The sequence below is a fragment of the Solea senegalensis genome, linkage group LG18, assembly GCF_019176455.1.
Source record: "Solea senegalensis isolate Sse05_10M linkage group LG18, IFAPA_SoseM_1, whole genome shotgun sequence".
NCBI classification, from domain to species: Eukaryota; Metazoa; Chordata; class Actinopteri; order Pleuronectiformes; family Soleidae; genus Solea; species Solea senegalensis.
In genome coordinates this window covers 18,688,303-18,703,363 of record NC_058041.1, presented here as the reverse complement: position 1 = coordinate 18,703,363, position 15,061 = coordinate 18,688,303, and the positions used below count along the sequence as shown (strand labels likewise).

The 15,061-nt window shown below is 44.1% G+C and overlaps 1 protein-coding gene across 2 annotated transcripts; it reads right to left on the bottom strand.

Moving 5' to 3' along the window:
• Positions 1 to 1,213: 1,213 nt before the first annotated feature.
• kcnj16 (potassium inwardly rectifying channel subfamily J member 16) lies at positions 1,214 to 11,973 on the bottom strand. Of its 2 annotated transcripts, none has more exons than XM_044014290.1 (2): positions 11,796 to 11,973; positions 1,214 to 2,744 (listed from the first exon to the last, which is right to left on the bottom strand). In XM_044014290.1, exons 1-2 carry the CDS (start codon positions 11,960 to 11,962, stop codon positions 1,457 to 1,459), a joined length of 1,455 nt encoding a protein of 484 aa, XP_043870225.1. In that variant the 5' UTR covers positions 11,963 to 11,973; the 3' UTR covers positions 1,214 to 1,456. The 2 variants fall into 2 exon arrangements, with proteins under 2 accessions (XP_043870225.1, XP_043870226.1); XM_044014291.1 differs by lacking the exon at positions 11,796 to 11,973 and adding an exon at positions 7,829 to 7,932.
• Positions 11,974 to 15,061: the final 3,088 nt, after the last annotated feature.

Here is a 15,061-nt window from a genome sequence, read left to right as displayed (position 1 = left end):
ACAGAGAAAGTCTACGTCAGTTTAAGTCGACGATGTCTTAAGAACATGTTCACGTCTTTATCTTACTATCTTATCGTTTGACACACTTTTCCAACAGGAAACTGAAGTTTGTAAACCACTCACTCTCCCACACCAAAGCCCATAGAGAAAATCAGTGATTTTAACATCACACACACACAGGAGTTGTTGATCCACTGCTGCCTCCATCACTGAGTTCAGATGTCTTATTTTGTCACTTTGGCATTAAAAAAGATTGACCTCAGTGACACAAAGTGACCACACGAGGCAGCGGTAGACCAGCAGCTCCTGTGTCCCCTCTATGAGGTTTGGTGTGGGAGAGTGAGTGAAGTTATGAGAGGAAGTGAAAAGACAGAACCAGACATTGAAATATTTTTTTTTTTAATCTCATAATCAATAAAGATTTACTATTGTATAAAAAAAATCAGTGTTGTGATGCTTGAACAACATAAATCTAAAGAATTTGAGTTTATAAAATAATGATAAAATGTCACAGATGAACCTCAACTGTAAAATAAATGTAAATCCACCACCAAAACCTTTTCATACTAACTCTCTTTAGTCTGTATCACGTCACTGAGTCAGAGTCATAAAGTAGAATAAAACACGGATCGTTAACGTATTTTTAACATTTACCTTCTCCACACTTTTATCTTTATAAAAACACTATCCAACACCATCTCGGAAAACAATTTTCAGTTTTGTTTTAATTGAACAAACTGAAATCAATTTTAAAATCAAACCTCAACACAAGGTTGTTCTGGAGTTTTTTCGTCAGGTCACGTGATTGTCTTCAGCTGTCGTAGAAACAGAAATGTTGAAAGTTCAGTTTTTCTGAGCATTTTTTACTGTAAAAAGTACAAAAAAACAAATATCACTGACAACCATAGTGTCTCTGATGTAATGAATAATAATATGATGTGAAAAATATTTATGTTAAATCATGTCTGCAGTGTTTTAAAAGGGATAGTTCAGGGTTTCATGTTTCATGTTGAAATTGCAGATATTCTCTATCTGCAATGCATCGAAAAACAGATTTTAGAAGTCAGTTCAAGTCTACGATATCTTACAAATTTGTTCACATCTTTATCTCACCGTGAGACCGACTTTTCGAACAGGAAACTGAAGTTTGTAAACCACTCACTCTCCCACACCAAATCTCATAGAGAAAAAATAATAATTGGACAATTATCTTTAAGAAGACGTGAACGTGTTCTTAAAGATATCGTAGACTTAAACTGATGTAGGTTTTCAGTCAGAGCGAGCATCCATATTTTTATACTTCATGCAACCACACTTCAAAAACACCTTTACGATCACTTCAATACTTATATTTTCCATCTAATAATAATAACAATATAATAATGCTTGTATTGTAGAATGGTTCGTAATCTTATTATTTTTTCAACAATCGCCATCTTAAATATCCCGGCTGCTTTCATACGTCCATGGTCGTGAGATCGTTTGGTAACGCCAGAGTGTCCCGATGTCTCGCCTCTTCTTCAGAAGTCAGAACGCTTGGTTGCGGGCCACTGTCGGTCACGAGCTCCACCGTTACCATTGGAGGTTTCAGATGAGGGTCTTGATGGTTTTGTGGTCGGATCCTTGGCGACAGCCTTGGGGAGGATCTGGGCGAGTGTCGTGGCGAATGTCGCGGGGAATGGCGAGGGGAGTACCGAGGAGACGGTCGCAGCTGCTTCTTGACTTCGTAATCCTCGGGGCTGACCTGGGGCACCAGCACCTTGGCGGTGTGATTAAAAAGGTTGTAATCGACTCGGTAGCTCCTCCTGCTGACACGGATCATCTCCTGGAAGACCTGACCCCAGAGAATTTCTGCAGGGGTGTACGAGGTGCGGGTCTGGTGCAGCATACCCGTGGAATCGTCCGTGTAGGTGAATGACACTACCAGTTCGAAGTCGGCTTTTTCCAGGTCTGCACGACTCATCTGGTACAGCGGGCTGCCCAGTTCCATCCTGTGGAAGATGGTGGTCGGCGTCACCAAGGTAATGTCCTTCTGCTGGATGACCAGGTCTTCATAGGTCACATCCACTCTCCCCGTGGCGTGGACTGTGGAGCGGACTATCTGAGCGAAGGCCGTCCCCTCCACCAGGTGGTTCCTCCGGAAGTCGCCAACTCTCCAGGACAGACACAGGAAATCGTCATGGAGGTTGATAACGGCGCAGTTGCTAAATCCAATTGTCTGCGCTCTCTTCCGGGCCGAGGCCATTTTGGCGACGGCAATGCCGATGACAAAGGTGTCGATGAAGCAGCTGATGACGTCCTGTATGGTGACCACGATGATGGCAATCAGGCAGTTCTCCGACATTCCCCTGAAGCCGTAGCCGATGGTGGTCTGGGTCTCCAGCGAGAAGAGGAACGCCGCCGTGAAGCTGCGCACTTCGTACATGCAGGGCTTGTCTGTCTCGTCCCTGATGTCGCCATTGGCGAGCGCGATGACCCAATAGAGGATGCCGAAGAACAGCCAGGAGAGGATGTATGAGAGCGCGAAGATGAGGAACATCACCCGCCACCGGATCTCCACCAGGGTGGTGAAGATGTCGGCCACGAAAAGCAGCCATTCCTCAGGAACGTGGCGGAACACGACATTACAGTTTCCTTCTTTGCGGATGTAGCGATACTTCTTACCCTGAGGTCCGTGTCCCGTCTTTGCACTGGCATCGTCGCTGCGACTCACAGATGTGTACATTTTCTCCATCTTCCAGCGTCTGTAAAGATGAGAGGAAACAGGAAATCACTGTAAAGAGCAACACTTTATTTGTCTCGTTTGACAACTGAGTTCACGCTTAACCCTTCTGTGACCGTCCTGCCATCATGTGTTCTTCTCATTACCGTAACTCCTAGACCGTTTGTGATATCGAGAAGATTCAAAAACTGTAAAACTAACACCCCCCACGCGACCCTCACATGGGGGTAAAGCAGTAGAAGATAGATGGATACCGGAAATCATTGTCATTATGGTAGAACCTCAGGACTTCTGTGGAACGACCATCCAATCACAGACTAGGTTCACTAGCGCGGTACATGTTTGTGACGTCAGCTTCTCGGGACTGTGATTCCTAAACGGTCGAAAACTGCCAGATATGGAAAGTGAAAGTTATCTTTTCGGGCAGAAGCACTAAATATGCACCGATGAAGTGCCGATAATATTCATCCCCAGAAGTGAGTGTTTGTTAAAGGAGACATATTATACCCTTTTTCTCCAAGTTAAACTAGTTCCCTGGTGTCCTAATGAACATGTCAGTGACATGCTTTGGTCAAAATACCATAAGGATGAAGCATCAAAGCAGTTCAATAACCCTGCTAAACCCGCCCCTTTAAGAACGCTCGGTTTTGTGCATAGTCCATTTCTATGCAAATGAGACACAGGCAAACACACACCCACTTCTTCCAGGGGGTTTCTGATTTGTCCTCTTTACAGCGCTCACTCGCTCAGCTCCTGTTCCCTCCCCTCATTCCTCTCCCCCTCCCTCCACTAGTTCTCTGACAATATCAACATGGCAGCGTGAGCAGAAAACAGCGAGAGTGTCGTCACAGGAAGAGACGTCCTACATAAGGATGGAGCCGAACACTGTCCAACTGTAAATCAGTTAAAAACACTTAGGGACAGCACCACTGATCCACCGCTGATCGCTGCATAAACTGCTGCTGTATGTGACTGTATCAGACTGAGTCTGTGCTCCGGTCATGGAGGACGTACTGAACAAATATGTTTAATTAGGACGTGTCAGAATGGTCAGTTATGACCTCTATGTGACCTTTTCTTAACAATGTGTGTGTTTGTGCGTCGCTGACTAAATACGGCGACCGCTGGCCGCAGTCTGATGTGAAGTGGTGCGAACACACGAACACACGTTTGCTGACTTTATCCGGCACATTAGCTTCATATATAAAATCCTCTGTAAAACACTGTGCTCCATTGTGCAGCCACCAACAGCACACTTGTCCCTCCGCGTTGACATAATACCGCTCTTCCTCCCTCGCCTGCACTCTCGCAGGGACAAGGTGGAGCTAAGGTGGAGCTCTCCAAGTAAACTTACTGGTGGGGCGGTAACATTCACGGTGAAATGCGCATGCTGCCATCATAAGCGCAGGGAACTCAACATGGAGTGTTTTATCACCTATACTTACACTAAGGGGGACTACGAAAACATGACTGAGTATTGTTTTTCCACACTTTGGCGACTGGTAGGGCCTCCAGAGTCCCAAATATAAGTATTGAAATGATTAAAAAGTTGATTTTGCATAATATGTCGCCTTTAAGTGGCTTTAATCAGTCTTATGTCTCTCAGGGATGCCTCTCCTGTCATTTCTATCTCTTTAAAAGTCAATTTTTTAAGTGTGTAAATGCAGATTCCAGCTGAGAATCCACTCGTGTGGTGCAGGACACTGGAGTTTTATTCTGCCTCAGTGACCTTAAACTCCCTGTAAACACCATAATGTTTCCGTCCAAAGGTTTGCTGCTGTCCAAATCAATGGTCCGAGACCTTTTTTTTTCCTTCTTCTGGGTGGAGGTCAAAGAGCTGTCAGAGCGCCAGGAGAGGAAGCAGCAGCAGCAACAGCATCAGCAGAACTGGACTGGACTGATCTGATCTGAACTCTTTAAAGTCAGCAGTGGGAAAACCGTGTGTGGAAACTGGAAGCGTGTCGCGGTGCGATCGCGGGCAGAGGAAAGATAGATCACAGCCAAACCGATGAGAGCATCCTCTACGCCCAAAACACACAGGGTTTGAATCACCGCTATCTGACTGAGTCGACCACGCTCCAGTCACAAACTCCACTGCACCTCTGTGTCCACACACCACAAGGTCCTGTCAGGTTCCCATAATCCTTCGCTGCATACCCAGGTTAGGGATTTTATAATCTCGAGAACAGGGGTGTCAAACATACGGCCCGGGGCCAGAACCGGCCCGCCAGAGGGTCCAATCGGCCCACAGGATGAATTTGTTAAAATTTCACACTAATCCAAACGTAATGTCAAATGCTCCAGATATGCTGACTAAATGTTTGTGCCTTTATAGATCCAGTGTGCTGTGTAAATAGTAAATTTAGGCATGATATTGTTGAAATTGCACTTATATTTCTCAAGAAATATCATGTTTTGTAAAATTATCCTTCAGTAAATGTAAAAGAAAGGAGAAAAAACAAAGGGGTTCTTGTTGTTCATAGGTTATTATGCTATTATTTTACTATTTTTACTGGTCCGGCCCCCTTGAGATCAAATTGTGCTGTATGTGGCCCCTGAACAAAAATGAGTTGGACACCCCTGCTCTAGAATGTGAACGTAGCACAGGGTTCACAGCGTGCCGAGCTCACGAGATGCATTCAAGGAACTCCACCGACTAAATGCTTGCAGCAGCCACCTTGTGATCATAAATGCACCAGAAAACAGGTCTTCATTGGAGAAGATGTTGTAGAATTATTTTAAATGATAAAATATTTACGCCTTGACACACCAAACCTCATAGAGAAAATCAATGATTTTAATATCAAACACACAGGAATTGTCGATCCACTGCTGCCTCCTTCACTAAATTCAAATGTCTTTTTTTATACATTTGAAATATTTTGTTTAAACTTAATTCAGTGACACAAACTGACCACAAGAGGCAGCAGTGGACCAGCAGCTCCTGTGTCCCCGCAAGGTAAAATCACTGATTTTCTCAGTGGGGTTTGATGTGAGAGAGTGAGTAGTTTTCTGTAATAATTCACGTTTTCTGATTGTTTTTTTAACTTTACTTGTGCTGAGCCACCAGGTCCATGTGTTTTCTCTGAAACAAGCTTCACTGTGTACAAAACAAAACAAGACATGAAACACAACCACAACACACAAGCTGACCTTTAACAGTGTGCCACAGTGCACAGTGAAGGAAGGACGGACGGAAGGAAGGTGATGTGGCCTTGTTTCCTCCGCAGCTCGAGGCACTTACACGACCATTACACGCTCACTTACTGCAAATTACGTTGTGCCGCCCATCTGTGGTTCAGTGGAACAGAACCGTGCACACGGACGACTAAACGCAGCGAGGCGATCTGTCACCTCTGATGACCTTCACCAACCTGACACACTGTTTCCATCCTCACACACACACACACACACACACACACACTCTTCATGTGTGTCTCAGCTGCAGGTTAATGTTTAATCTGAGCGCTTAACAAACCTGGGTCTCTTCTTTCTTTCTTTCTTTCTTTCTTCCTTGATTTTCGGGTTGTGACGGTGAATTTAAACGAGTCTGTAAATGTTTGACGTCTTGATTTTTGTCACACTCTGCAGGACCTGAATTTGTTTTTCGTGAGTGAGCGACAGACAAATTTGCGAGGAGTTACTCGTGTTATTGCGCTAACGTTAACAATCCATTGGACTAAAACAGCAACAGATTTTTTTTGTTAATGCTGATCCATAAAACGTTTAACATCTGTTAAAAATGTATACTGCAACACAAAACATCGCCGTGTTTCACTAACAATCTCTCTCCCCACCTTTAGACACCACAATACGATATTCACACAATATTTATGTCACGATACGATATTGCGATATTTACATTAAGCCACATTACAATATTATCGCAATATTACAATATTACACTCAATCAATCTTTCCCCCACACCTCGTCAACACAATACGACATTTTCATGATATGCAAGTCACAATGTGATATTATGATATTTAAAGTAAGTCACGATACGATATTATCACAATATTGCAATATTTCACTATCGATCTTTCTCCCCACCCTTAGACACCACACTACGATATTATCAAGATTTTTTACACTAAGTCACGATATGATATTATTGCGATATTGTGATGTTTCACTGAATCAACCTTCCCCCATATACCTCGTCTCCACAATGCAATATTCTCACGTTACTATACAATATCACAATATTTACAGTAGGTCACAATACGATCTTATCCTGATATTGGAACGTTAAAAGTCATGAAACTTTTCTTTTTAAAGAAGCGTTGGACGACTTTGGTCGACTTCAAAAATATTATGAAGCGCGATTACTTAAGTCAGGTTTTATTGCGGGAGGAAATTCAATTTAACCAACCCTCTGGTCAAAGCTCCGACCCAAAACACAGAAAATCGTAGTTTTTGGTCCTCTAAGTATTTTTTTTTGTAAGAACCAAAGTTTCCATTCATTGATTTATTTTCAAAAATCAAAAAAATATCCTGTTCTTTCCGACCAAAATTTTACGTAAAGTCAATATTTTTGAATTATTTCAGAATATGGTGAAGTGCAGTTCTTTTTTTCGCGAGCACAGCAGCGTGAAAAACACGGTAGTTATGAAGTAAAATGATATCTTTTATGAAGTTGTACTTTGATGCAAACATTTAAACAGTGATGGTGTTATTTTCAGAAGAACACAAACAAACGGTTGATTAAAGCAGAATAATAACAGTGTTTGGTGTTTTTGTCAGCGCTGAAACTCGAGCTGCGTCTGAACACTTGTCTCTGACATCGTCGTCTTTAACTCTTTGTGTTAATCGCGTGGGTCAGATTACGTGATCGTTCTGTCGTCCAGCGACCTTCAAACCTTCATTCAAACACAAACAAACACTCACACGTTCTGTAAAGGATTCACACACACACACACAAGTGCACTTCAAAAATATTAATAAAAAATCCTTAAAGAACATTTAATTTTCGTGGAAAATGGAATAAACCCTTAAATTTGACAGTAAAATCAAAATATCTGGGTTTTTTTGGATAGAATGTCCTACACACACACACACACACACACACACACACACACACATACACACAGGTGAGTTCTTACCTGTTAATAAAGAAAATGTGTTCAATGTTTTTCAGGAGAATCTGCAGAGGTGAATCTACGAGGAGTCGCTGCTCGGCGTTCTCCTGCTTCACTGAGACGCTGACGGTGAGTGAGTGAGTGACACCTCCCATCACACACACACACACACACACACAGGTGAGTGTTGTGTGTATGCAGACTCTTAATGTCTTTGTTTTCACTGATGCATCACTGACCTGTTTCATATGTAAATGTAATGTAAATAACAGCGACAAACTTTTAGACTTAAATATTTGTTTTATTAAAAAAGTGTTTTGTTCTTAATCCTCTCGGCAACTCATGATTTAATGCAGAGGTTTCAAACAATCCATTTTACAGTACAATTACACTGTATTTTACAGTGTATTCAGTCTATTTTGTACACATTATTTATAACACATATTATTTATTAGACCTGTTGTGTCTTTATTCGTCCTGTGTGCGATGTTCTCAGCCCTCAGCTCCTGTGAGACCTCCCCTCACGTTTAATAACAGTGTTGTTGTTCATTGTCTGCGGCAGAAAGAGCTGAACTCGGGTTTCAGACGTGAGAGAACACAGGCTCGGCGGTGTTTGTGTTTGTCCTGAGCGGATCTGGGCCGATGGAAACGTCAGCCGGGTCAGCGCGACTTCTCCCGTCCGTCCTGCGTGTGTTTTATTGTGTGACTGACGTTGTGTCAGGGTGTGATGATGTCGCTGTCATTTGAGCTGTCCAATGGGTCACAGGACAAAAGACAGGAAGACGTCCACCGAGAGACACGACGGCACTTTCTCCTCTTCACATGTTCTATATATATGTGACAATATGGAGTAAAATCACGAGGATTACGGGTGAAAGCACTTTCTGTTTTTGTTCAGGCGCCTAAAAATAAGACTTCATGACACATAGAGGTCATTGTTAACATAATTCCTCCTCTAACACTGTAATGATATAAAAAGAAGAAGAAACTCCTGTTGAGAGGCTGCAACTTTAGTTTCACTCTCTCACGCCAAAGCCCATAGAGAAAATCAGGGATTTTAACATCACACACACAGGAGTTGTTGACCCACTGCTGCCTCCATCACCAAGTTCAAATGTCTTGTTTTGTCAATTCGGCATTTAAAATCCTTTGTTCAGAATTACATCAGTGACACAAAGTGACCACACGAGGCAGCAGTAGACCAGCAGCTCTTGTGTCCATGCGAGCTAAAATCACTGATTTTCTCCATGGGGTTTGGTGTGGGAGAGTCTGTGCGGTGAGACAGCGAGACAGTGACATAAAGACGTGTTCTTAAGGTATTGTAAACTAATTTTACATCCTACAAGCACATCAGACCACAAATGACATAATGACCACGTTGTGCAGCTGAACTTTAGATTGATCTAAAACGTCATCTCTCCTGAAGTGTTCCTTTAATGGCAGCAGGTCTGCAGTGATGTGCTGCGACAGCGCTCGCTGCTCTCTGGCGTCGTGTGCAGAACAACAACAAAGCGATGCGAGTTATTCGACACCTCGGTTGAAACTGAGAGTTTGAGATGTGATTGGCTGCTTTTGTTTTTGTAGCTGCAGCTCGGTGGAACGTTCTCGTCTGTGTGTCCGTGAAAGAACGCCAAGTTTTATCTTTACGAACCCAATCTTCATTTCTGAGCGTCCACGCCGTGTCCAGCGCGCGCAGTTCACCGGGTTAACGTTCAGAAAATAATGAAAAAAAACACAAAATCACTCTGCTTCCAGGAAAAAGAAATAATTTGTTCCCAATAAAAATGATCCACAAAAATACTTCTCTCTGATCAAACGTCTCCGTGTTTGAAGCCAAAGCACAGAATTAAAGAGTCCAGGAGGATTTTCAGGGTGTGAAGTGCTGACACTTTTCACACACACACACAATCTGACAGGTTGCATCATGGGAAGAGAAGAGGTGAACTGAGGTAATGACCATCGCCGCCGCCGCCGTCGTCTTCTCTCTCTCTCTCTCTCTGTTTTGTAAGTGAATCCTTATTTTCCCAGCGAGGAATCGTCGTCTTGACAAATATATTTAGAAGGTGCTCGAGTTTTTCTTGTGCTGTCGTCGCGTTTGTTCAACACTCAGGAATTCTTGGTTCTCGCTTCAAAGTTCAGCTTTTTCTTCTACGTCTCCATGTCAGTGACAGGTGGAGCTGGACGGTTTACTTACGATCTTTTATGGTGAGATCTCAGGATCACCTCAAATATCTGACTTTGTCTTCCTGGAAGAACGTGCTGTAGAAATACAAGTAATGTAAATATTAAAGAAAACCCGGACACTAGTTTAACAGGAAAACGCTGCGAAGATCACTTTATGCAACAAGGTCTACGTCAAGAATCTTTGGGTCATAAAGATTCTCCAAATTCTTGGTTCTCGTCAGAACTCAAGTTCTTTTGCTGTCTCCATGTCAGCGACGGTTTAGGTTTGTACGTACGATCTCTACGGTGAGGTCTCAGGATCACCTCAAAGATCTAAATGATCGAATTAAAGAAAACCTGGACACAGAAGTTCGACGGGAAAACGCTGTGAGGCAAAAGGCTGCGTCATTGCGTTTGTTCGTGTCTCAAGAATCTGACATTTGGGCTGTAATGATTCTCAGAAGCTTCGGTTCTCGTCAGAAAGTTTGCAGTCGGTTCGTCTTCAGTTCTCCACTTAGCAGCGCCCGAGGAGTAATGGAGGCCGTGTACCTTGCGTAGAGGAACCCCAGAACTGACCTGATTTGACCTGGAAACCCTCCGGTTACAAGACAAGTTCCCTTTCCACTTGGCCATGGTCTCATGATCACCACAAACATAAAACGGTTCGGTTGTTGTTGCCTTCACGGAAAAACAGGCTGTAGAAATCCACGTAACCCTGTGGCTGGGGTCAATTCACAGTGTTTTAATTAACAATTGGGTTCCTTGCTGTTGGCGGTACCAGCCAGTAACCCTCTGTTTACAAGCCCAATTCCCTACTTTTGATATATCAGAGGAAAAATAATAGCGCCACCTACTGCTTGGGCCTTAAATATCAGTTTGAAGACTGTGCGGCACTAATTATCGTGAGTTAATCCCAGAACATTCAGCCTTATCCTCAAATTAAACAGACTCGTTAAAAAAGAGATAAAAAATCTCCATGAAACTTTCTGGGCTTTTAATCACAAATTAAACGCTTTGTAAACTCGTGTTTTTTTTTACGGCGCCAAGCTCCGAGTGCGTCTATAAAATTAAGTCGTCCTTAAACAACAACAACAAAAAAACATTTTCCCTCTGGTGCTGTTTACTGGCCGCGCCGCGCGCCGCGTAAACAGCCCGTTAATAAAAGCAGGGCCTGTTTCCTCTCAGCTCCGTCTCCACTGTCAGAGACACGACTGCAGCTGGAAGCAGCAGCTACTGCAGCACACTGTTTTGTCTGCACCGTCTGCGGAGGGCCCTTTTTTTCCCCCCGCCGCGGACGGTATCGATTCCCTCACGCACCATTATGTCATTTCTTCTTAAGTTCAAGAAACACAATCAGTGATTTAACATCCAGGAGTTAATCTGCCAAACTTCATGCCTCGGTCTGCGCCGCAAAGAACCATCCCACCTCTCACAATCACATGGAAATATTTATTTGAGTTTTATTTTTATCTCATTCCAGCTGCACTTAAAATACCGCCGACGTCTAGCGTCGTCCTGTGGTCTTCAGCGTCAACTCCAAAGTTTCCAGTTCGATTGACAGTTCTGTGCGGGGCTAATGTTCACATCTTAGCATGAGGTTGAAATCCAATGATTTGACCAGAGTTTTGCGTATTTAGCCTCTAATTCAACCACAATCCCCATCAAGTCCTGCCTAAAAATAGTCTCAGGCTCAGCCAAAGCAATCTTAATAAGACCTGAAGCTCATTCACAGGAAAAGCATTGAACCACAAATGTTGTGTCAAAGAAGATTCGGATATACATCCCGTGTGTGTGTGTGTGTGTGTGTGTGTGTGAGAGCGTGTCTTACTTTTGTTGAACTCTCAGGAACTCTGGGAAAACTGGCGCGGAGACCAAGCGTCCAGATCCTTTTCTTTTAAAAACACTCACACCAGAAATTAAATCGTACCAAAGAAAGCATTGTTCCTGGCCTGGGAGTGTTGTCTCTGAAAACACACGCAGAGTCTGGACTTTCATTGTACATTAAACTCCAGCTCGGAAATGACTGACCTGCTGATGGCCTGTGGGGACAAAGTCTCAGCTGTGATAATTAGCACACGCACAGACGTCATGGAAACTGACAAAAGACATCACAGTCCTGAACCTGAGACTGAGATAATTAAGATTTTTAGGAACTAGAAATGTTTTCATGTGTTCTCTGCTGTCAGACCTGGACATCTTTTTTGAAATTGTCCCGAGGGGACAAACAACTTTGCTGCAGACATTTGACCAACTTTTTTCGCTGTTAACCCTGGACAAATCTGCGATAATGATCCCAATTAGCCCAAGCAAGAAGATGTCGGGAAAAGGTCCGGAAAGTTACGAGTGTCCAGCAAACCTGACGCCAATCCTCACCTGAATATTCCGTAAACTTTTCTTGCTCGTGATCTGCAAATTCTGGAAAATTGTAGGAACAGTAGCCCAGATCATGGACCTGGTGATGGTTTCAACCATCAACCTTAAGGTTTACAAGCCCAATTCTCTTCTGTTTTAGCCCCATTGCTAACACCAGTAGAATATTGTGCATACTGTGGAGCCTGGCATTCTCGAGCGTCAGGGTCCTGTAGTATCAAACTTAACCATCAAGTGTCGCTACAAGTCTGGACGCAGTGAATAGGACGCATTCCTACCAAAGAAGAAGAAGAGAACAATGCTGCGGCTCACAGGTGAAAGGCCCGTCGGGCAGGGGAGTCGGGGGTGTCAGCCGGTTCGAGGCTCAGATGACTATCTTTGGCGCTGTCTATGTGCACCCAGTGTGCTCCTTGCACATGGTTCCAAAATGAAGAAGTTAAAAGCTGCTTTCAGAGCTGTGCTGAAGTTTGGACATTGTCCTCCACATGAGGGTCGCAGGACAAGCCCAGCTGACACCGGGGTCACACCCTGTACAGGTCAGTCTGGAGAACCTGGAGAAAACCCAAGCAAACCCCATGCAGAAAAGGCCCTTATTCTAACCGGGTCAGAACCTGAGTTTTTTTGTTTCCAGAGAACATCGCTAACCACTTTACTTCTGGAGGTGCAGGTGAAGGTGTCAGAGCTGAAGATGCTGAGATCGTTCTTGGGAAAGACCAGGATGGACAGGATTAGATATCATCATATAATCCAGGGACGGCTCAGGTTGTACGGTTTGGAGATTCAAATCAGTGAGTGAAGGTGGAGATGGTCCCTGATCAGGGACAGTGATTATGTTGGACAAAGGATGTTGACAACGGAGTTAAAGAAGAAGACCACAGAGAAGGACAGATGATCCGCTGTGGCACCGTGTGCGTTGGGTCTAGCAGGGACTTTAGTGTAGCGTGAGAGCGACTGAAAGGTCACTCTCTTCTTTTTCTTTCCTCTCAAATCTCTTTTTCACGTTGACGCAGCTTTGGAAAAACCTCTGGAGTTTATTTGCAGATTGAAACAGTGGCTTGTAAAAATGTTTCCAACCATTTGGGTTTTTCCACCGTTTCTTTGAGGGACACGCTCACCTTTTTCCTTTTTTTCTTTTTTTGGGTCGTCACTTGTAGACAGGTCTCATTTTATTCTCATGCAGCCTCTTTCATTATCACATTTTTGAAAATTGCAAATAACGTCTGCTGTAACTAATGGTTTCCTCTCTGGGACTCGTGTCCGTGGTGACGACAAGTGGATGAGAAACAGATTATGGTTATTACGTTTCTGGAGAAGGAGCAGAATCAAAGGCTGAATTAGGGATCGGGACGGAGGAGAAGAAGAAGCAGAAGAAGCAGCACAGTAAGTTGAGAGTTTCAGTGGGAGTGGGAGCCTGAGGCAGCAGCTGGATAACAAGCAGGAGAAACTCTGTGAACCCAGACACTTGAATTGCAGTCAAGTTAAAAATGAAAATAAAGAAAATACATCTTCACTCACCGCAGTGAGTGAAGTGGGTGTTGAGTCGTTTGACGATGAAATGTGGAGAAAGTAGTTCCTGTGTGAATTGGCGGCGTCTCCCGAGGGGACGGTCGTAAAGAGTTTACTGAAAGGCCTCAGGATTTATGTGACGTGATCCTCAGCAAGACGACTCAGCTGTTGGACGGAGAAGAGGAAACTGGCGCGCAGATACCGCTGACCGGCGTCTGTGTCGCCACCGTGTGCCATGTGGTTCTGGAACGAGGCCCTGACCCCGGGGTCAAACCACAGAATGCCACCAGAGAGGGTCAGAGAGGGAGAAGACGAGCTGTTTTACAGTCACTTCCCCTTCATGTCATTCTTCACCTCTGCTTCTTGGCAGTTTCCCTTTTTTCTTTCTTGACTTCCTCCCTCTTTCTATTTTAAAGTCTGCTGCTCTGAAGTGAAATGAGAAACCTCAGTCCTTCTGACCTACATGGATTCTGGAGGTGATTAAGTCAGAAGTGCTGAGTGTAGTTTTCTCTGGACTTCATGTTTGTGTGTTTTGGTCACAGATGATGACGCTCGCCTGTCTTTAGGTTCATCAAACACTTTGGTCCAGATTATGTCCAAAGTTTGGACATTGTCCTCCGCATCCTGGTTGACACAGGGTCACAACCTGGACAGGTTAGTCTGGAGAACCTGGAGAAAACCCAAGCAGAAACCCCATGTCGCGACCGTCGTGTGTCAATGAAAAACTTAAGTCACCTAGAATTCTTCATATTGTCAAATTGATAATGTCCGAGTGAGTCCATGTGGGAACACGGCTCGAGCAGGTTGAGCAGAGAAGTTCAGACTTCGTCCTGCTCTTCCGGGGGAATCCCGAGGTGTACCCAGGCCAGCCAAGATCCGTAGACTCTCCAGCAGGTCCTGAGGTCATCCATCCAGAGTAATGGAGTGGGTGGCTGATGTGCGACAGAGGGTCTACAAGACGGTAGTGAGACCTGCTATGATGTATGGCTTGAAGACTGACACTGTCTCAAAGACGGGAGGCGTCAGAGCTGAAGATGCTGAGATCTTTCTTGGGAGAGACTGGGATGGACGGGATGAGAAATGAGTACATAATCCAGGGGCAGCTCAGGTTGAACCGTTTGGAGATTAAAATCAGAGAGTGAAGGTGGAGACGGTCCCTGATCAGGGACACTTGGACAAAGGATGTTGAAGATGGAGGAAAAGAAGAAGACCACAGAG

Coding starts and splice junctions, on each gene's coding strand:
- kcnj16 (XM_044014290.1), bottom strand. CDS start 11,962: ATGAAAGTCCAGACTCTGCGTGTGTTTTCAGAGACAACACTCCCAGGC. Junction 2,745..11,795: donor TTCCTGAGAGTTCAACAAAA/GTAAGACACGCT, acceptor TCATCTTTACAG/ACGCTGGAAGATGGAGAAAA.